The sequence below is a fragment of the Laetiporus sulphureus genome (genome assembly GCF_001632365.1).
Source record: "Laetiporus sulphureus 93-53 unplaced genomic scaffold LAESUscaffold_6, whole genome shotgun sequence".
In the NCBI taxonomy this organism is placed as follows: Eukaryota; Fungi; Basidiomycota; class Agaricomycetes; order Polyporales; family Laetiporaceae; genus Laetiporus; species Laetiporus sulphureus.
The window spans coordinates 207,200-227,915 of NW_024468515.1; the positions used below are offsets into that span (position 1 = coordinate 207,200).

The 20,716-nt window shown below is 51.7% G+C and overlaps 6 protein-coding genes across 6 annotated transcripts; 4 read left to right on the top strand and 2 right to left on the bottom strand.

Moving 5' to 3' along the window:
- Positions 1 to 1,324: 1,324 nt before the first annotated feature.
- On the bottom strand, positions 1,325 to 4,922 carry LAESUDRAFT_756120 (uncharacterized protein; the record flags this gene model as incomplete). Its single annotated transcript, XM_040912126.1, has 15 exons — positions 1,325 to 2,113; positions 2,170 to 2,298; positions 2,362 to 2,567; positions 2,634 to 2,876; positions 2,932 to 3,022; positions 3,079 to 3,170; positions 3,227 to 3,236; positions 3,311 to 3,409; positions 3,501 to 3,759; positions 3,824 to 4,056; positions 4,132 to 4,143; positions 4,204 to 4,504; positions 4,561 to 4,588; positions 4,643 to 4,694; positions 4,755 to 4,922. 15 exons carry the CDS (start codon positions 4,920 to 4,922, stop codon positions 1,325 to 1,327), a joined length of 2,712 nt encoding a protein of 903 aa, XP_040767638.1.
- A 2,628-nt stretch (positions 4,923 to 7,550) lies between these two features.
- LAESUDRAFT_694387 (uncharacterized protein) lies at positions 7,551 to 9,346 on the top strand (the record flags this gene model as incomplete). Its single annotated transcript, XM_040906198.1, has 5 exons — positions 7,551 to 7,907; positions 7,979 to 8,148; positions 8,214 to 8,355; positions 8,404 to 8,852; positions 8,908 to 9,346. Exons 1-5 carry the CDS (start codon positions 7,755 to 7,757, stop codon positions 9,344 to 9,346), a joined length of 1,353 nt encoding a protein of 450 aa, XP_040767639.1. The 5' UTR covers positions 7,551 to 7,754.
- A 3,324-nt stretch (positions 9,347 to 12,670) lies between these two features.
- Positions 12,671 to 13,719, top strand: LAESUDRAFT_464398 (uncharacterized protein). The gene is made up of 2 exons (XM_040902576.1): positions 12,671 to 13,576; positions 13,642 to 13,719. The coding sequence occupies exon 1, from the start codon at positions 12,889 to 12,891 to the stop codon at positions 13,417 to 13,419; it is 531 nt and encodes a 176-aa protein (XP_040767640.1). The 5' UTR covers positions 12,671 to 12,888; the 3' UTR covers positions 13,420 to 13,576; positions 13,642 to 13,719.
- LAESUDRAFT_722053 (uncharacterized protein) lies at positions 13,698 to 15,510 on the top strand. The gene is made up of 3 exons (XM_040908125.1): positions 13,698 to 14,930; positions 14,983 to 15,147; positions 15,223 to 15,510. The coding sequence occupies exons 1-3, from the start codon at positions 13,872 to 13,874 to the stop codon at positions 15,262 to 15,264; spliced, it is 1,266 nt and encodes a 421-aa protein (XP_040767641.1). The 5' UTR covers positions 13,698 to 13,871; the 3' UTR covers positions 15,265 to 15,510.
- Positions 15,511 to 15,653: 143 nt separating this feature from the next.
- LAESUDRAFT_645710 (Rcd1-domain-containing protein) lies at positions 15,654 to 16,939 on the top strand (the record flags this gene model as incomplete). Its single annotated transcript, XM_040903936.1, has 6 exons — positions 15,654 to 15,945; positions 16,015 to 16,170; positions 16,239 to 16,345; positions 16,404 to 16,693; positions 16,754 to 16,823; positions 16,880 to 16,939. The coding sequence occupies 6 exons, from the start codon at positions 15,654 to 15,656 to the stop codon at positions 16,937 to 16,939; spliced, it is 975 nt and encodes a 324-aa protein (XP_040767642.1).
- Positions 16,940 to 17,186: 247 nt separating this feature from the next.
- On the bottom strand, positions 17,187 to 20,289 carry LAESUDRAFT_756124 (cation efflux protein; the record flags this gene model as incomplete). The annotated part of the gene is made up of 13 exons (XM_040912127.1): positions 17,187 to 17,450; positions 17,515 to 17,715; positions 17,786 to 18,325; positions 18,391 to 18,496; positions 18,552 to 18,644; positions 18,700 to 18,793; positions 18,855 to 19,055; positions 19,120 to 19,363; positions 19,424 to 19,675; positions 19,729 to 19,789; positions 19,839 to 19,924; positions 19,981 to 20,170; positions 20,222 to 20,289. 13 exons carry the CDS (start codon positions 20,287 to 20,289, stop codon positions 17,187 to 17,189), a joined length of 2,400 nt encoding a protein of 799 aa, XP_040767643.1.
- Positions 20,290 to 20,716: the final 427 nt, after the last annotated feature.

Consider the following 20,716-nt stretch of genomic DNA (forward strand, 5'->3'; position numbering starts at 1 on the left):
ATTTATGCTTTACCACAGCCTTCTAACCAGTGCTTTTGAGCTTTCTACACATAGTCTCCACATGAAAGGGCTGGTTGACAACATCTTAGAGAAGTTTGGTGACTTCAACAGCAGTATCTGCCTGTTCAGTGGTAAGAAGGCGAGTAGCATGGCGAATGATTCCAGGATTAAGCTTGCTAGGACAACCTCCGCCAGATGTAGGCATGTTAGGATGATGCTCAGAGCAAATTCTGGACACAGTGGAGTAATGGACTGTAGTCAGATGAGCAATCTGTCTAACAGAATGGCCTTGATCAAGCAGGGAGAGAATGTGGGCAGTCTGAGTAGCGGAAACCTTCTTCATGATGGTTGTGTTGAAGTTGAACAGTCTGTTTGGTGTTGATCAACTCATGTTGAAGTTCAACAAAGATCACATGATCAAACTTTAAACCTTAAAGCAAACAAACTTCTGCAAGGAGGTATTTTTGTTTTCAGAGTTGTCAGCCACAAAACTGTTGCAATGCACTTTTTATAAAGAATGTCTGATATCTCGCCAACCAGTAGGCCAAGTTACTTCATCCAGGTGCCATTTGAAAGCTCACATCATAGGCTTTCTAATGGTATATACATTTGCATATTTAACTATTTTGGTTCCTGAGATATAAGCCAAACAATGCAACTGTTGCAAACATTGCAACAGTTTTGTGGCTCACTGTATAGTGGAGGAGGACATGCAGGTTCGAACGCTTCTCGGTCAACACCGGAACTTGGCGAATGTCTTTCTGTTTGGTGATTCAGTTGGCTGTCGCAAGTGTGTTCGTTGGCTGACAAGGATTGTTAACTCGATGTATGAATCGCAAAGCGACATAGTCAAGTCTTCGATTGATCAGTGATTGTCTCACCACAATCTGTGGACAATTGAATCTTAAGTTGTGCAGGAGACTTGTGCATGCAGAAGTGTGCTGCTCTGCGTGCCTCAATCATATCAATGCTCAGGATCTCTCAGCAGAGTCGCCATCTACATAAACGCCGCACAGGATTGTTGCTCGTGAGTGTTTCGCGCTCGGCACACAATTCAATATGTTCCCTCTTATTATTTCTATTCATTAGTAGAGTACTTAGACTACATCTCCAGGGCCATAGATCTCGCGAACAAGTCACAGACAGTGGGGACCAGGACGCGTACGCAGCACGGTCGGCGAACAGTATGATATAAGTACAGCAAGAAAATGACGAGGTAACAAAGCGATGACAAATATCCCGCGAAGTGAGCACCGACAAGAACAGCAGGCTCATCTCACCAATCTACACAATCCATGAAGATCCCTCTGGGATCTGTCGCCCCTCAAGCCATCCCACCCATTTGCGCGACAAGGTCTTGCCACGTAGCTTGCGGATGTCCCTCAGGAGAGTATGACCGTGGATCATTCCCATCCTGCGATCCAGACGGTGACGACACAAATGCCGTCATGTCACCCCCCATCCCGTAATCGAAAACAGGGAAGTACGATGGGAACGATGGCATCGACATCCCTTCCATTTGCAACATTCCCGATGCCTGAGCATGGGCCTGAGCCTGAGCTTGCGCCTGAGCCTGAGCCTGAGCATGTGCATGCGCATGCATGGAATACGCGTCGGGTGACTGCACGAAGGATGTGCTAATTGGGGAGAGTTCGTGCATCTGTGAGTGCGGATCGTACGACTGCGAATTGGTTGGCGAGTGGTTGAAAGACTGCGAGTGAGAGTGCGGATGATGCTGCGTGGCTGCGGGGTGCATGCCCACTTGTTGCACCTGCACGTGTGAAGGATCGTACTGCACGTTTTGTACTTGAGAAGCCGACGGCACAAATGTCTGCAGATATTGCAGCACTGAGGGGTGAACGTTCTGTTGCTGCCAGTCCGCAGGTAACGGCACGATTGGGTTGAGTGATGTCGGCGAACGGTCAGGAATCTGCGGCGAGAGTGACTTCTCCTTCGATGCAACTAGGCGTGTGCGCCCGCCGAGAATGTTAAGTTCGTCCTGGGCGTCAGCGGGTGTCGTCGGCTCGGACATGGAGGTCTTGACATGAGGAGGCGAATTGCGGAATGCAGACAGACTCATGCGCGCTTTATCACGCAATCCCTGCATGATTTCCTAACGGCGACGTGAGCACCATGTATCTGTCGTAATCTGCCGGCAAGAACACTCACCAGCACCTTCTCTGCGTGGAAGCACCTAGCCACCTTCGCAAATAGCTCACACGCCGACTCGAGCTGCGAAAGCGCCGATGGTGCCAAGCTCATGGATGGACAATGCGTCACGATCGATCCCAAGATGATCTATTGTGGGGCATGATGGCTGGCGTCAACAAGCGACCCCTCCATACGGGAAAGTGGACTGACCGAACATGAGAACAAATGTGTCCATAAGAACCACATGCGCTCTGTCAGCTCTTTCAATTGCGAATGAATGTTGCGAACGAGAGCGACAAGCGATCCGGCGCTGCGATACGCCGCAATAAACGAGCTGCCGTACGGGCTGCCGAGAGGATCTTGCGGATGATCGTTGATTGCCCGCGCGAAGAACCCGCGGTGCATGTATAACAGATCTGCGGAGAAGAATTGACGAAACATGCTAAGCGAGGGCGTAAATCAGATCAAGATCGGATACGAACTTGTTTCACGAATCGCAAGCACGACGTGCCGCTGCAGGATGAGCGGGACACTGTCAGCGAAATTTCCGACACGCGCATCTGTGCTGCCGAAGCCAGCAATTTGCAACAGCGGGGGAACGGGAAATGCGCGTAACTTCCTGTCGAGCTGGAGGACCGTACTGTACGTGGGCATCTTTGCACCAAATGCCTGATCGTATACCGAGTTCATGCATTCTGATGTGAACTTGTGCTTCCACCAATGGACTGAGTGCATACCGAAGTGAGCGATCTGACCTGGTGCTAGCAAAGAGAAACATACAGGTTTCCTCGCCGTTGGGGTCCTCCAAATGAGGCTTCTTGCAGTCAACATGAGCCAGAGTGAATGATGGTGGGCGACCCAGAGTGAACGACTGGAAATAATCAATGAAGACAAAACAGACAGTGGCGCCTGAGATGTATCACTCACCTGCAAGAGATCATACGAGTAAACTTCCCAGAATATCTCGCGCCGCCGTTGGATCTCCACGTGCGCCACATTCCAACGACCGGCATCGCGATCTATCACGGACATCAGTCATCCTGTCATTGATACCCCGACCGGTGATGGCACTCACGTAATCCCATCTGCATGCAGATGAGCCAGATCCAGTCGACAATTTAGACAAAGTCCAGCACTGCCTCGAGCAAATTCGACTTACGCTGACGCTCAACTTGACCGCGAGTCCCATGAATGCCCATCGTGTTCCAACGCCAGTGCCGTGGCGTTCGCAAAGGAAGAGGTAGAAGGCCATCAGATACTACTCGGCGTTAATCATGCCGCATCAAATCGAGGAGCAACAATTCAAGCTCAGTGAATCAATGTGCGATTCTTGCTTCTGAGCTACTCACCAGCGCCTGCACAGCACTCAAAGTCGGCTCTTCGAAGATGGGGCTCTGAAACAGGGCGGCTCGGGCAAGCTGGTGGTACTTTTCCGCTTCCATATTGTAGGCGGGCCGAGTTAGGTCCATCAGACTCCCGATAGCAAGAACAATGTACATCAGCGCAAGCTGATGCCCAACAACTGCGTCGTCCAAGGGCGGAGGCGTGTGACCGTAGAAGACGCTGTACGCCGATTCGTCAAATGAGGCAGCGGACAACGGATGATACCTGATCAATAATGCATCAGAAGGCGACGTCGCATGAGTCGTCAAGCGAGAAGAGACGGCCTTACATCCAAGCAGCATGTTGGAAGTATACATGGCGTAACTCTGCTGCTTCTGCCTCCGGAGGCAAGTAGCACAATAGAATTTGAAGGCGTTGGAGTCGGTCCATCTCAGTCTCCAACGTTGGAGGGATATGTGGAGCAACGGGGAAGACTCCGCTCAGTGCCAAGACTTCGGGCGGCAGAAGCTGCCGAAGGTTTGCTACTCGCTGATCACGATCCTCTTCTCGAGTGCTCTCGTTCTGAATTGAGAATGTGCGCAGTTTGAATCATGTGAGCAGTGACGACTACCCATGTGACAAGCTGAATATCCGTACCGTAAGATAGTACTGCATAACGACGACAGTGTTAGCGAGAGAAATGATGGGCGAGGAACAAGAAAATCATACCCAAGAGCTCGTTGCATGCCCGAAGTAGCTGGTTCGGCCGGAATCACTGATAGCTAATGAACCAAACGAGTCAACGACATCGTTTGCCTCGTCATGACTGTTGCCGTTCGTATTTGCAAAGTGTGCAAGCCCTTCACGTTGTATGGGGGCCTTGATGAGCAAAAGCTCCTCCGATAGTAACGGATGAGGGTCAGTAGAAGTGTTAGAATGAGAAGAGCGTAGGCCATCCTCGAGATCCCGTATCCTGCTGGACAGTGCTGCGATCTTCTCGTGTAACTCTTGCGTAGACGCAAGAACGAATCTGCTGAACAGATAGAATGAGTGGTTGATTGCATCAAAAGAGGGCCTGGGATTGACCGGTTGCCCTTGCCAGTTGTCAGGGAGCCTTCGAAAGATATGAAGCAAGTCACGCGGCGACAGCAGGAGGAGGAGAGCTCACCATCGGGGCATATCTGAGAGCATCCTCTCTTGATGCAGGACCCACATGGGATCTGTCGGTCACATCGTAGTTTCAATCTAGATTCGAGGCGAGAACGTTAGTCCTAGTGCACCAGACAGCGCCGATCGATGAGTGCCCACCGCCGGCATTCGGCGCAGGAGAGACGTGTAGCACCACGCTTGCGCTTTTTGGGAGCGAGAGTGCCATTGCCGTTAGTGCCATTAGCGCCATTGAGGGGGACGGCGAGGGGATTGAGGAGGACGGCGTCGAAGGAGGACATGGCGGATGATGGCGGACGTAAAGAAGAGGCGTTTGCAGCTAGGCGTTATATGCGCCTTTCGCGGGGCGGCAGATGCCAACTGAATCGGCAACTAGCGATCGGGCACCGACCGTGGAGTAGATCAAGCACGCGGCGCTACATTTCCCAATTCCCCGGTTTGGAGTTGTCAGTCATATCCTCGCGCATGGTCCATCCTTCTTTCACTTGCCCCCATGCCCGATGCGATATTCTCCTTCTCACAGAAGCTTGTCTTCTAGCTTCGCGGTGTTGCTGTTCCTTTTGCTAGTGTTTCTGCACTCCTTCTCGATGAGCATAAAAGAGCTACAATAGTTATCTAGATATGATCTCGTTTACTTTGCTTCCGGCCCCCCCAGTGGCCCGCCACAAATCGCATCTCTCGGCGGGGCAAGCCTTCCAGTCTAGTCAGTTCACAGTCAGGGAACGCCATGCGAACAGCATGCTTCTGTTGTATCGAGCTTCCCGCTCCTGCATGCTGGATAGAATGAACGGGCTCAATGTGTTGCAACCTGAGGTGTCCACATGTTCCTCTAGAAGGTACGCCCTTGAGAGGCAATCACTGCCGGCCACTGCAGCTAGGATTCACCATTCTCATTTTCATTTACTCAGGCATAGCCCCAACGCCGTTGATCAACGAATTGTGCGGTCAGTGCACCGTAGACATCCGCTGTATCTCGCACTTCACTAACATCTAGATTCGGCTAGGCCTCTCCAGTCAACCTTTCCGAATCATATAGAAACTTGCCCATGAGAACCGTTGAGCACAGACAAATCATTTCTTCTTGGTTACCGTTAATACGCAAATTTGAGGTCAAGTCTGTTTTTGACCCAAGGCATGGTGCCGGTGGAGTCTGACGTTATCCGGTCCCAAAATTGAGCTTTGCCTAGAACGGTAGAATATCAGAAGAACGCAGCGTTGCAGAATTAGTTCATGCGGGATGATCAAGGAGCCTCCGTCTTCTACATCAGCGGCAAACGTCCCGCGAAAACCTTCAAGGCTCCAGTTCGTCGCAGCTCCTGGACATCCCGATGGCATCCAGGGCGGCATCGCACTCTGAGGAGCCACACCGCCAAGAAGTCGCATCGTATCGGGCTATGCGGAATCATCTTGCTCAGCGCGTTCGCGGAGAAATGTTCCGTAGGAAGCTCTCGTCGATTCCGGGCAACCTTTCATTAAATCAAGCCGAGTTCGATGTTCCAGATGACACTAGAAGACGTATCTGAAATCAATTGCGCGAAGCTGAGCTGAAAATGAACGCTCGACGGGGTGGAGACGCGAGAGCGTACTCGCGCTTTGCGCTGCGTATTCATCCGCACCAGTCAAAAATCGGACTGAAGCGTGCGTCAGTTTCGGTAAGCGTGGAAGAGCGCGCCTATTAGCCAGACGTACTTAGTACATAAGTTAGCAATGAATACGGCGTAAGTGCTCAAAACGCCGTATATCCCACTACAACCGGAAGCCAAATTCATTCTGCACGACACATGAGAGAAGCTAGGTCTTGCGACTGTCAGTTCGAAGAAACGCTGAAGAAGTTATGCTATCGGGAGAACGCGGGGGAAATCAGGATGAAGAATCGTAGCTTCGCATTCTTCTGCCGTGACATGTATGCGGAAACACTGATATGTTTTCAGGTCTAATTGAATGGGACGACGCGATATCCTGTGATGCGGCACGAAATGTCGGACGTATGCCACGGAATCCCCGCGATGTCATCACGCTGGGACCGCCAAAAAATTAGGAGAACGTTCGCGGGATCCGGCGCACCTGCGCTCGCCGGTCCTGCGCGGGCAACAGGTAAGCGCCGTGACTGGCAGCCGGGTATGGCATTGACGGAAGACTGAACAGGCGATAAGGTGGAGGTGTATGACTTGACCGGGCCAAGCGGAAAGTTGTCGGCAGCAATTACGTTACCCACAAGGTCAAGTGCTATGCATGGGTGAAATGAACAAGGCCAGCACCAACCCAAAGAAGCTAGTTTAAAAACGCTGAATCCTTGCAAAAGCTTGTACACCGTAACAATGTCGCCCATTTCGAGCTGTTGTGGGGCAGGCCAGACTCTGCTACACGCTCTTCAAAGCTTGTGTCGAGCGTACGTGAGTGGTCGATAGTGCAACTGCACCCGTACCCTGAGTGTTCTCGCCTGACGCCTGACAGCACTGCGAGACAACGAGGCGAGGAACGCCAAACATATGTCAGATTTCTCAGCAGTCCCACTGTCACGGGGCTGCCACCATCGCATCGTCGCGATGATGTACTAGGATCGACCGATGATAAATGATTCGGCAGGACGCACGTACGATGAACGTAGCCCTTAGTGCTGCACTGATTTAAATCCGTGCCAGCTTACCGCATACAGTGCAGAATCCGGGCGATCGTGATCACTGCGCGCTCCGTCGAGGAGGACGTTGAAATTACTTACGTTGCGCGCCTGAATGCATCGGCTATCTATGGGTCAATCGATGATCGAATCTCCGCTGATCTCTAACCGCCATGTGCGACTGGGACCGAGTCTGAAACAACGATTGTCTCCTGCCCTATTTGGGTCGTGAATTTTGCGCGCTTCATTCGTGCAGGCTTTTTGTTTCATACGGCGACGAAGGTGCTGAGCAGGTTGGTGTTCATATTTGAACCGATGGTTTTTCTGGTGGGATGAGCTTCAGATGACGAGTCTGAAGTGTCGTGGCGAGGCTTCCTTGTCGCGGCTTCCGTGACGATGTCTAAAATTTATACCATTCATGCTTTTCTGATCCTGTCCTCTGCACAATATCCCAAGTTGATCAGATTTGCTGACATCGCCTACTTTATTCGCAGGCATGGCCCCTAAACCGAATAATGACTGGTCGGACTCAGATGATGAAGCGGGCTCGGACATCGAGACCGCCGTGCAGCTGGGCATCCCGGACGGTCCCGTGGAGAGTGCTTCCGATCTATGTGACGCGACAGTATCGCGGATAGGCGGGCATCCTGTACGAGTAGTCTCTCGCCTGCATGTACATTCTATATTGAAAGTTATTGTTCTTTCTTCGCGAAATGCTAGGCGTTTCTCACATCGCCGGAGCCGGTTCTTGAAAATGCGACATGCAGAAACTGCAGGCAGCCCATGCAATTGCTTGTCCAAATGTGGTGCCCACTCGAGGACAGCCCGAACGACCGCGTGATGTACATTTGGGGGTGCGCGCGCGGCACATGCCAGAAGAAGGAGGGAAGGTGAGTGCGATGTGCGTTTACTCGTGCTTGTTCTCTTTCAATAGCTATTGACGCCATGCCATAAGCGTACGCGCATGGAGAGCATTGCGATACAATAAGAAGTACGCAAATAAGCTAGCGAAACATAAGGCTAAAGAAGAGGATGCAGCTCGGGCTGCCGCCGCTGAGGCAGCTAAGAGGAGTGCTCCCAAAGCCAACCCATTTTCGGTGAGTCGATGCGCGCTACTATCCCAAGAGAAGCTATAGTCGGCACAGATGAATATAGCCTCATCACCTCCACTTGGCCTCGGCGCACGAATTTTCGGCAACGCATCCGCATTGCCAACGTCTGTCGACACACCAGCGGAGAGCGGCGGCGAAGTTTCCTTTTATGGCAAAGAAGACAGTGATGAGGAAGATAACGCCGAAGACGCCAACGAGGACGAAGAACTAGTGGCACGCATGCAAAGCGCACATCTGGATCACTCCGAATGGGCGTCTGCATCCGCATACTCGCCATTGTATCTATCGACGGAGTCAGAATATGTGCTCCCGGAACGTAAAGTGAAGGTTCCTGCTGGTGCCGACGACATCGATGAGGACCCAGGCAAGAAGGGCAAAGATGCCGGATGGGCGCTGGAAGGCTATGGGAATTCCATTAACATCGACCACGCCTTTGAGCGCTTCACGAAACGCGTCGGGTATGAGGGCGAGCAATGCTTACGGTGCGCTTCCATGTCATACTATTTATATTAAGCTGACACGATTACTATGAACAAGTTACGAGTTGGGCGGGACTCCTCTTCCGTTCGCAAGCGACAGCGTATTTAACAAGCTGTTTCCTTTGCCGCCTTCCCCTGCCATTTTCGTGACGAAGGCTGAGTTCATGGTCACGCCGACGGCAAAGCGGACATATACGCCTGCTGCAATCCCACCATGCCCGCACTGTAAAGGGCGGCGAGTGTTCGAGTGCCAGCTAATGCCCAACCTAATCAACGTCTTGAAGACATCAACGGCGGAAAAGGACAAAGGCAAGAAGATAAGCGACGAGGAACGGAGGCAGGAGGTGATGCGCGTGCTGAAAGGCGGGCGAACGGCGGACAGGGTGGGGATGGAATGGGGCACATGCATGATCTTTTCATGCGAGCGGGATTGCTCCGACGAGGCCGCTGGAGCATGTTGGCGGGAGGAGGTGGTGCTTGTGCAGTGGGAGGATTGAGCCCGTACTGAGACTCTTCGAAGCCATAATTCTGATAGCCACTCGTGAATAGCGCACCATTTTAATAGTGCGTCTTTCATAAATAGCATCGCGTCCGAAGTCAGAAAATTGAGGCGGTCTCCACTGACGATAGGATGGTATTTTGACGACATTCAGTTTAGTCATTGTTGCTCCAACATGACTTAGCTCAAGCGTGCAAGGATTGAGGATCTTGCCTTATCGATTTCTCGCACTACTTCTTCGACGTAACACCGGGGATTTGGCGCATGGAGAGCCGAATGGTGCAGTACTCTCAATGCTCAAGAAGCTGGTACTAGTTTCACCGTCTTTACTGTGTGCAATAAAGTGTCGACTCCATCCCTCGTGAGCATGACAATTTCCTTCCTGCTCCTGTGCATACGCCAGGACTGTCAAAGTACGAGTACTGGAAAAGAACATGTTCGCATGCTTATGAAGTTCATTGCTGCCAGCCTCGAGGCCTGGGGCGAATCGCGCATTTAGGAGCGCTTGAGACCCTCTCGTCGCATCTCTTCCATTGATATCAATTCACCGACGCAGCTGTGCTTAAATGCTATGAATGTCCCCAGATTATCCTCAATGACACCTGCCTAAGTTGGCAGTCGATGTGTCTTCGATATGCATAATTTTCAAGTTGTCACAGAACAAAACTTGATAATGACCCAACATGTCCTCCCTTCATCCCCGAGGAAATGAGGCCGAAAGAGATTCAATGCCGACGTGGATCCCCAAGATACAGACCGTAAGCTGTATTCACCGGTTGCGAGTATTCCTAATACGACGGCTGAGTGGGTTTCGCCGCTTAGCGTGATGGACAAGGCAGTTATCATTTCCTAAAAGTACAACTATAATTGTGGTCGAGTCAGCAGATGCAGTGGATGACTCCTTGCTCAGAGACAAACAGGCAAAGTAATCAAAGTGTCCTACCCAAAATCCGTTCGAGAATAGGAGACAAACTTGAATGGATCACCTGAGCATTTATTGTGGCTCGACTCGAGTCTGGCAGCTTGCGACTGACGTACTCTGCAGATGGGACGGTTGCATGTGTGCAGGATAATAAGGATCTCATTGAAAATGTCGCGACTCTTTCAGCAACCTTCGGTCGTCTTTGGCATCACAAACGCTGTGGAATTGGGGATTCGAGTCCTTGCTAAGCGAAGCATCAGGCGCGATACCAGTGATTCGTCCGTTTTTGAAAGCTGAACGATAGTGTATCCCTCCCAACGGCGCGAAATCCCTGATGTTGTCATGGAGTGTCGTTCTTGCATTCAAGGACTCCGCCAATAAACTCGAGACAACCAGCAGAACAGTATCTTCTGTATGACAAGGTGAGAGACACGCCTTGATACTCATCGAAGACTATCAACGGAAAGAAGTGCCCTTCTTAACTCTTGCAATAAACTTCAGGCTTCAGAATATCAGAGATTATCGACGTTTGCGATCTGACTGGCGGCGGCAGCGAGAAGGCGGGGTGAGAACTTTCGATTTGCAAATGCAGCATCCAACCTTGCATGTGCCATGGCAATGTCAATAAATGCAATGTCCGTAACAAGATGAATCTGATTGTGAAAATGCTCAGTAGTCCAAGAGACCAAGCTGGCAGCCGTGTTTCGAGAAGTTCGTAGTTCGCTTCAAGGTCGCAGCCTCGCAGGGAGGAATTTAACTACACGGTTTAGTCATGCGGTCGACGATCAAATAGTATCATAATACATGAAGGCGTTCAAAAACTTTGAATGCAAAACTAGCCGCTCCGCATGCGTCGATGTTATGATTACACACATACCGCAGGATTAACGCCCTGGCGATGAATTCGTGCGACTTTGCAATCCTCGGATCGTCCTAGGTGAGAGGCCTCGCTAACGTTTTCGTGTCGCAATCTGAGTTTTGTGGTTGTGACCGTAGATAAGGTTAGAGTTTAGCTTACATAAGCTACTGGTATATAATTTGCTGTTTCTACTTGTGCAGCTCCTTATGAGCTTGCCCAGTGGCCGTCAGGCCCAATACAAGCTCTCTTTCCATGCTGTGTTGACCCCGCTGCGTGACGGTGCTATGACCGTACACCAATTTCCACATTTCGTCCTGTTGAAATTGGGTGGATCGTTCATGGCACTTCTGCGAAAGGAACTGCTTAAACACTGTTGGAAAGCCGAGTCCCTCCTTGTAGCCTCAATGATCAAGAAGATGACATCACAGGCCTCCGAAGCTATGCAAAGAGCTCAGCAAAGCCTTCTAAAGGTATTGTCAAACTTCGATTCATTCAAATGCAATTTCGAAAAGCGGCAATGAAGTCAATAAAGTGCTGCTGAAGAAATTGAGGATTCGTTCCGAGCTACTAGTGCCAACCTCTTCATCGTTGCAAACAACTTTGCTAATCCTCATGAGAAAGTGGGCGACACGGTGGGCCAAGCTGCCTGATGACCCAGCATCCCCGGCCTCACAATGAGCTAGACTATTTCCATCTGTATGGCAAGAGCAACGTTGCCTGATGGACTCCACTGATTCGCTCATGTGTGCAGGCGTGGCGAGGAAGCGTCAAAATCATGACATGTGGCACTAGAGCCATATGGGACCAGTCAATGTATCTGGCTTGATCTTACGTCCAGCAGACTCGGGACATGGATTGAATATCTCGCCGATGACGAACAGTCCCTCGTGTCATGCCATGTTTTCGGAGACCCTCTGAGCCTGATGAAAGCATCAAGTTTCATGCTGCTGGTGGAGCCGTGGAAGTGGTACCCAACAATCTCACCGGAGATTACGAAATCTCACCCGACGGTGAAGTGCCCTATGCACTCAAGTGATTTTTTCCTTGACATGCTATAAGAGGACGTACAGAAGTTCTCTGGAGCGTCGACTCCCACTCAGATCCATGACAGGATTCTGGTTGAGGTCCAGGACAGAGTGTCGCACGCAATAGAACGACCACCAGAGAAGGAATTCGATGACAACAGCGTACAAGCTCTCCGGCGTTTTGCAACCGCAGCAGATACTCAAACAGCTTCCTGTGAAGCAATTGGCCTGGGAGAAATCAGTTCTCGGTGCGACGTGCGAGAAAATTGGTGTGACCTCGTTCGCCGGAATGCTCTGTACTAGGGTTAGCATTGACCCAGAAGGAAGAGAAAGAACTCACGCGTTGTAGACAACCAGTAACCGTCTGATGTGAGATTCTGTATATCAATCTATCGCTAGTGAGTTGTAGAAATCACACCCTTCGTCGCACCAACCATTCAAGCAGTTTATTCGAGGAATTTCGGAAGAATAGGCGGTGCTGCGAGAACCGCGTTGCACGGCGCCGCAGAAGTCTTCGATGGTGCTAAGGCGACCGATTGTGAGGAAGACGAAGGTGGCACCACTGACCTTGTGAAGTCGTTGGCTTGTATCGCATGCCAAAAACGCGCGCGACGGCTGTATGACTATTGTGCTCTGAGTGCCCAAGCGAAGTATATGAACCACAGTAGGCAACCTGACTGGAATGCGAAGAGGAAGACTCAATATATGCGCAAGAGTTTGCTATCGAGAGAAGGATGAAGGAGACAAAAGCCGAAGATCCCAAGACGAAGGCAGGACATCAGGACGCGCAATGCAATCGTCCGGGTCAAATACCAGACTCTGGAGAAGGAAAACTTGAAGGAACTGCCAACCGTAATTCAACAAGTCGAACCCGACGGCGTCGAAGATTAATGTTTCTATCGCACCAAAACTCTCTTGCAGCCCATTTCCACTACATTGGGAGGGGACGACCGCTAGACTTGCGGCTAGACCCGGAGATACGCCATGGTCGGCGGGAGGTCCGTCGGTGCGCGCGGGCCACATTTCAGTGCTTAGCAGGAAGGATACGCCGGACGCCATTTGACGATAGGGAATGGGGGAAGGGGGCGCCTTGCAACAGAAGAGATCAAGTAGAATTGCGGCGTGACCGTTGGCGTTGGGCGTTAGCATTTCACACGACAACTGGAGTATATATATGGAGGCGGTCATTGATATTCTTGCACAGTGCCACAGGCCTGAGACGCGACGTCCGTGATTTCCGCTCCCATCTGCTTCAGAGTGATTGATATTGCACAATTGGGAGTTGCGGACACCGCGGTCGAGTTCCGTTGGAGACAGCCCCGGTACCGCCTGGACCTTCTGCCTCATTGCCTCATGGCTGCTGCGCCATCACCACGGTTATGAACGCGAAATTGTTGGAAAGTTGTTCTACTGATGCTGGAAGTGGGTTAGCATGCAAAAGCAAAATCATTGTTACCTAATCTAAGAGGGGGAACAATGATCAACAGCCACATAGTAGTCTTCATGCAATGCGAATATCTGACGTCGATTCCGGATGGTTACGATGCGAACAGCGGCGTGCTCAGCCTCATCCGAGGCCCCATGCCAAACCGGTGCTAGGCCCGATTACTTTATCCTGCTCAGCTCACATTAGCCGAACTGCGTTTTTCAGAGTCAGTTCTTACGTCTTGACCCCCGACCATCTCGACCACGCTCCTTTACGACGTTCACTTTCGTGATGCCGTCTGTGGTCACCACGAGCAAGTCGCGCCCGAAGCTCAGTTTCGCTCACTTTCTCACAAAGCTAGGCCCCTCATCAATCTCTCGCAAGAGCCGTTTCTATGTTGAACATGAAGATGAAGACGACCTTCCACCGCCACCGCCACCAAAAGAACTGTTCGTGACCAGGCCCCGCCGTCGACATGTAGAGAGTTGGCAACAGACCTTCACCGCCTATGACATCTCTCCGTTCGCTCGCTCGCCCTCGCCCGTCTCTTCATCAGGCACGCTGGAGGTCATCTCCGAGTACTCAGCTCGATCGCCTCTCTTCCTCACACGGCAGTTGCGACCTTCGGAAGCTAATCTAGCAGAGAACGTGCCTGCAACGCTCCAAGCTCCGTCGCCTGCAGGTGTGCGTGTGCAGCCTATACGCTCCTCGACCGCACCGTCACGCATCCCAATGGCCACGAGCCGCCCAACGCCCGCCCGCGGCCGCATTCCGCCGCGTCGCACTGTCTCAACCCCCGATGACGCTGAGATCCGGAGGAGAGAAATGATCCGCCGGAAGGAGATGGAGGAGGAGCAAGCTAGGAAGGAGGAAGCGGAGCGTCAGGCAAGGCTCAAGCGCGAGAAGGAGGAGATACTGAAGAGGCACATGGAGGAGGAAGAGCAGAGAAAGGCAGCATTGGAAGAGAAGTTGAGGAGGGTCGCCGACGAGAGGAGGAAGAAGGAAGCTATTGAGCAGGCTGCGGAGGAAAGGAGGCGGATCATTGTGGAGGAGAAAAGGCGCAAGGACAGAGAGAGGCGCCTACAAGAGACACAGAAACTACAGGCATGGAGAAGAGAACAGATGCAGCGCGCGCAGGAACTCTCGGGAAAGAGAGAAGAGTCACGGCGTCGCATTCAGGCGGAACGACAGGCTCTAGCCAAACAACTGAAACGTAACTCAAAGACCGCAGAAGGGCGCAACGTATTCCTATCGGGATGGGTAACTGTTCAAGCTGACCAGTCCCCGGCTTGGAAACGGCGCTACTACGAGCTGGACGAGAAGACTCTGTTACTTTTCAGGAACCCCGAAGTGCGTCTATGCTGCTCCCGCTTTACACATTAGCCAATGTCGTTTCTTGCAGGAGATGACCCAACCGCTCGAGGTTGTCCGTCTGGCTGATGTTCGTCACATCAGAGAGTGGCAGGAAGGCTATGAGGCGCTGGAAGGAGTTCCTCATTCTTTCGCCGTCGAGTTTCGCGATGGACGGGATGCCTGGTCCATGTTTGCTGATTCTGAAGAGGACAAGGTAAGCCAAGGCCAGCTATTAGTAGATCAAGGCTGCTGATCGACGGTCGACTGCTCTTGCGCTGCCGGCATCCAGGAATACCTCGTTGCGCTTCTCAGCGAAAACACGGCACCTTGACTTCCCTAAATGACGACGTGCGAAACGGTGCAGGCAGATGAAATGCTGCCGGACTGATGACTATATGCGTGCCAGTGAGCACTGGACTTGTTGACCATTCTGTTGGATCGGATGTATGTATATCCTTTCTCTGTATCCGTCGTGTCTGTGTGTACCATTCAGTGTAAAACAGCCTGGTACGATACTGTCGCTGTAATGGGTACCACAATATCCTAATACTAGGTCAATCCTTGCTTTATCCCCGTGGACGCGCAGCCACCGCGAGCGCTTGGCTAAGTTAGTAAGCGTCTGACATGTATGGGCGCTTCTGCCCGCGTAAGCTCTGGACTTGTGCTTGACCGCCTACCTCTGCCTGCATCCTGTCCACGACGTTCTCCTCCTCCTTCCCCATGGCGGGGCTCATCTCTCCAAAGCCAGTTTCCTACATGCACACCTTGCAATACAACGCGTACCAGCGTGGGCTCGGCGGGTACAACGACACGCCGAACCCAGGTCTCGCCCATTTGACACAGTCTACCGCTGCGTTCGTCGGGCACTCCCCCGCGACCAATGAACAAACGAAAATATACGCCTTGGTGATTGATCTGCTCGATGCCAATACGAGGGAGAGCGCTTTGCTGGAACTGAGCAAGAAGAGAGAGCAGTATGATGACCTGGCATTTGTGCTCTGGCATTCGTTCGGTGAGTGCATATGCATACATCCTCACGTCAAGCGTTGGAGTGGCGTTCCAAGCTAATCTGTATTGCCAGGTATTATGCCGGCGCTCTTGCAAGAGATCGTCTCGGTCTATCCTCTGCTCACTCCGCCTAACCTTACCGCCCATGCCTCCAACCGGGTCTGCAACGCCCTTGCGCTCCTGCAATGTGTCGCTTCCCACCCAGACACGCGCCAGCTCTTTCTCAATGGTATGTCATCAGAGTGTGCAATGGATTGTCGATACTGACTAACGCTTGTTCCGCGATGTGGCGTGCAGCTCATATCCCCCTTTTCCTATACCCCTTCTTGAATACTACTTCGAAGACCCGTCCATTTGAATACCTCCGTCTCACTTCACTCGGCGTTATCGGTGCTTTGGTCAAAGTATGTCATGCTCCTGCTTTCTAGCTCACTTTCGGGTTTACTTATTGACCTGACGCAGCAAAACGACAACAACACTGTCATCCACTTCTTGCTTTCGACGGAGATCATCCCACTCTGCCTGCGCATCATGGAGACCGGTTCCGAGCTTTCAAAAACTGTGGCGATCTTCATCGTGCAGAAAATCCTCCTTGATGAAACCGGATTGACCTACATCTGCCACACTTATGAGCGCTTCTATGCTGTCGGCACGGTGTTGAGCAACATGGTCAACCAGCTCGTCGAGACGCAGGCTGTGCGGCTTCTCAAGCACGTCGTGCGTTGCTATTTGCGACTCAGCGACAACATGAGGTAATCACGTTTGATATTGAGTGCTGCGCTGTGATGCTCATGGAATTCATCATTTGATAGAGCAAGAGAGGCACTACGACAATGCCTTCCGGAGCCCTTGCGTGACCAGACGTTTAGCGCATTGCTGAAGGTGGGCTTTTCTCCGTCCACGCCAGCATTTGCCCGTGCTGATGACGTTATCAACAGGGTGACATGGTCACGAAGAGATGCTTGAATACTCTACTGAACAACCTCAACGAACAATAGGACAGGATCCCGTCTCACTATCGCATCAGCCGGGGACGTGCATGCACGTCCGCCACCACAAGTGCTTGTAGCCCATATATACCTTGCTTGTTTCATTACGCTCTGTAGATTGCTCTATTCGGACTCTTGGTGTCGCAATGGGAATTGAAGTTGAACGTAGCGCGATCAGCATCATAATGTTATTAGTACACTACATCGTCCAATATATCTGCTCTGATTAGCGTCGTAGCCTACTATGTTAACAGTGTCATGGGCGGGAGAACGATGACTCTTCAACTTGGATGGTGAGCTCCTCAAGCCCGGTAATCCGGCTCCGAAGCAGCTTGTCAACACGCTCCACTACGTGGTCGATGTTCGCGTACGTTGTGCGCCGGGTCGAGTGAGGGCCCGTAGGGTCGTAGGAGGACGGCGAGGGTGCGAGTTGGACGTGGATGCTGCCGATGATGCTGTTATCGTCCTTGGGCCAGAAACGCGGTGACGTGTAAGATGCCAGGCCTTTGATAGATGACAGCTGTGTGAGAGTGGCTCTGCTCAGTCAAACCAAAGCGAAATTAGAGTTGCAGGTCGCGACAAACCTCCGAGAGCGTGTCCCTGATGCGTGTTTCCCGATCAGAAACGTCGAGCGCGAGAACCTTTCCCGTGTCGATGACGAGCGGAATGACGCTCGCGGCGATGAGCACTGCGATGAAGAGAGAAGCGATGGGGTCGAAGCCCGTCCAGCCATACCACTGGATCAACAGTGTGGAGATGATAACTCCGACGGACCCGAGCGTGTCCTAGAGCGAATGTGGTATAGAATGAGCAGCGTGGCCTATAGTGGAATACCGGCGTGAAGAAGCGACATACCGCCATGACGTGCAAAAACACACCGCGCATGTTGTGGCTGTGTCCCTCATGCTCGTGATGCTCGTGCACATGCGAATGGTCATGCAAATTCGGCTCGTGCGCGGACGAATGGTGCGTCTCGTAGTGCGTGTCGTGCTCGAATGAGTAGTGCGGCGTGATCGGACTGTCAGCGTGCGTTCCCGGGGAGTTGCTGACGAGTAGCTCATTCTCGCTCAAGCTGTGGTGGACGGCATGTCGTGTGAAGTGCGGGTGGGGCGAGGTGGGAGAGCCAGGCTCCATCCCGCTGACGTTGATGATCGGGTCCATGGTGTGTGAATGCGCATGATGAGCGGGAATGGGGGGCGATTCAGGCGGGGAACCCGAGTGCAAATGTGATTCCTCGTGTGCGTGCGTGTGCGAATGGGAATGCACATCGCCATGGGCGTGGTCATGATGATCATGACTGTGGCCGTGGTCTGGTGTCGGCGATGAGGTGGGCTCTGCGTGGCCGTCGCTATTATCATGACCATGCGAATGCGAATGAGAGTGAGAGTGTCCGCCCTATACGAGATATCAATCAGTCAGATGAGCAGTGCACCTCTCGTGCATCAATGAAATCAACGAACGTGGTGATGATGCCCGCCCATTGCGAACATGCCGAATAAGTTGACCGCCAGTCCCAACGAACTGACAAGCAACAGCTGACTAGTGTTCATCTCTGGCGGATCCAATCTGTTTGACTCCTGTCAGATGCACGTTGGAGAGGAATGGAAGGCACAGCACTGACAGTCGCTGGATGGCTTCGAAGACGATGAAGAGCGAAATCAAGATGAGGAAGATACCGTTCGCGAACCCAGACAGTGTCTCAATGCGTCCGTATCTGTGCATCCGCGTGAGCTGTGACTGGCGAGAGATCCGTAATGAGACGAACGTACCCATAGGTGAATCTTTCGTTCGGTGGCCATCTTGCCATCACAGATGCAATGAGGCCCACGCCAATGGCCATACAATCAAAGGCCATATGGATTGCTACGAGGTGTCAACTGTCATGAACTCTACACATAGAAACCTGATGCGTCTATATGCCTACCGTCCGATATCAGTCCCAGACTATTTGTCCATACACCGTACATCATCTGGACCAGCATATAGCACATGTTCAGCATGAGAAAGTAGAAGATTTTGCGCGACTCCGGATTAGAGAGAATGGACTTGAGGTAGGCACGGATCACACGCGAGCTGGTAGCATAAGGGGAGGGAGCGATCGGGTCGGATATCCGAGGGTATACGCCTACACGGGAAAGAAGGATGAGATAATGATACAAGACGAATGTGCTATTTCATGTGCAACATACCATAAAGCAGCAGCGACGCGATCAAGAAGTCAGACGGACGAGGATATCGACCAAACACCAGGAGACCAAACGTGACAGAGGCGAAAAGCGTCAGCGCATACGAGAGCAGGAAGTACTGGGCAGGAAATGCCGGGGACTTGGCAGCACGCGCGGCCTTGGGAGCTTGATACAGCAGTACATATGCGAGGAAAGGGAAGACGGACAGCGCTGTCAAGGAGATCGGTGAATGTATCGGGACTTCACTCTGCGAAGATTGCATAAATGCGGAGAATTTGTGTGGTATCAGACACTGTGAGACACTTACCATGACATGTCTTAACATATACAGAGGAAGGCTGAAGGAGAATGCACCCAAGGTACTCATGGCGACTGTTAATGGCTCGCCAAGGGACGGCAGGAGGACGCCTTGTGTATGGTCAAGAGCACTAAACGCTACTGCCTCCAAAGCTAAGCCACCATACGCAGGAAGAATCTCACGGAAGTTTTCGGTGGAGAAGTTGGCATCCGACAGAAAAGCAACTAGAAGAGCAAATGCAACGGCACAGGTTTGCAACAACTAAATCGCTAGTCAGGAAGCATACTCATCATGCCAATACACTGCGGACGCACCGATTTCGGCGTTAGTACTGACTTCAGCCACATCACAGAGAAGTGGGTGATTACGATGACCCTGCGCATTTCAGGCAATCAGCAGTAGCAGCTTAGCGATGGGAACATACCTTGTCGACGGTAGCCTGTAAAGTGCCGTAGCCAGACCTGCCTGTCTTAAGAACAACAGCAGCGATGACATGCCCAGAACAGACCACTTCAGATCCACATTATATGAATGCCAGTAGACAAGGACAAGGATGGGCGGCACACCTCGATCGTCCGTTTCTTTCGCAAGTGGCCCCCACTGACCGCCCATGCAATCATTCCTACAGCGCCACATGCCAGTATTCGTACGAGCACCCAGAAAACACCTGCGTCGGCGTGAAATAGATATGTCTTGCCGGCGTGAAGTGCCAGCACCAGCAGCATGTCAGAAAGCAGGAGCTGAGGGAGGACTGTGCTGTACTACTTTTCAGCTGGCAAAAGTGAACATTAGTTGATCCAAACATACGGTTTTTGGCCAATTGTCACAGGATTCAGTGAGACTTTGTGCCGTGTACGAGGATCCGTTACATCCATGGTAAATTGATGTTGCGACCGAACAATGATGGACGAGCGAGGAATACAACCTAGCAAGCTGAGGAGATCCGCCCTCAACCACCAGTCAAATGGAATGCGGAATCAAAACAACCCTGGCAATAGGTAAGACTGGTGCGTGAGTGCATGCGCGAGACGGTAGACGCTGATGTCCTTTCGCGCCCCGACACGGTCACGTGATACAGTCATCAACTGGTCACACCGCAGACATGAAGCAATTTGCGCATGTGGCAAATGCTTAGCAAATGTCGACAGGTTTTTTGCCTTTGTGATCTCAATTTGCTACAGTTCCTTCCCACATTCCATATTAAGTATTTGCATATAATATGTTGGAGGCAGAAATTTAATATCATATAGTTAAGAAATGACACCATTTTCAAACTCACCAAATACATTTAGAATTTGAGTG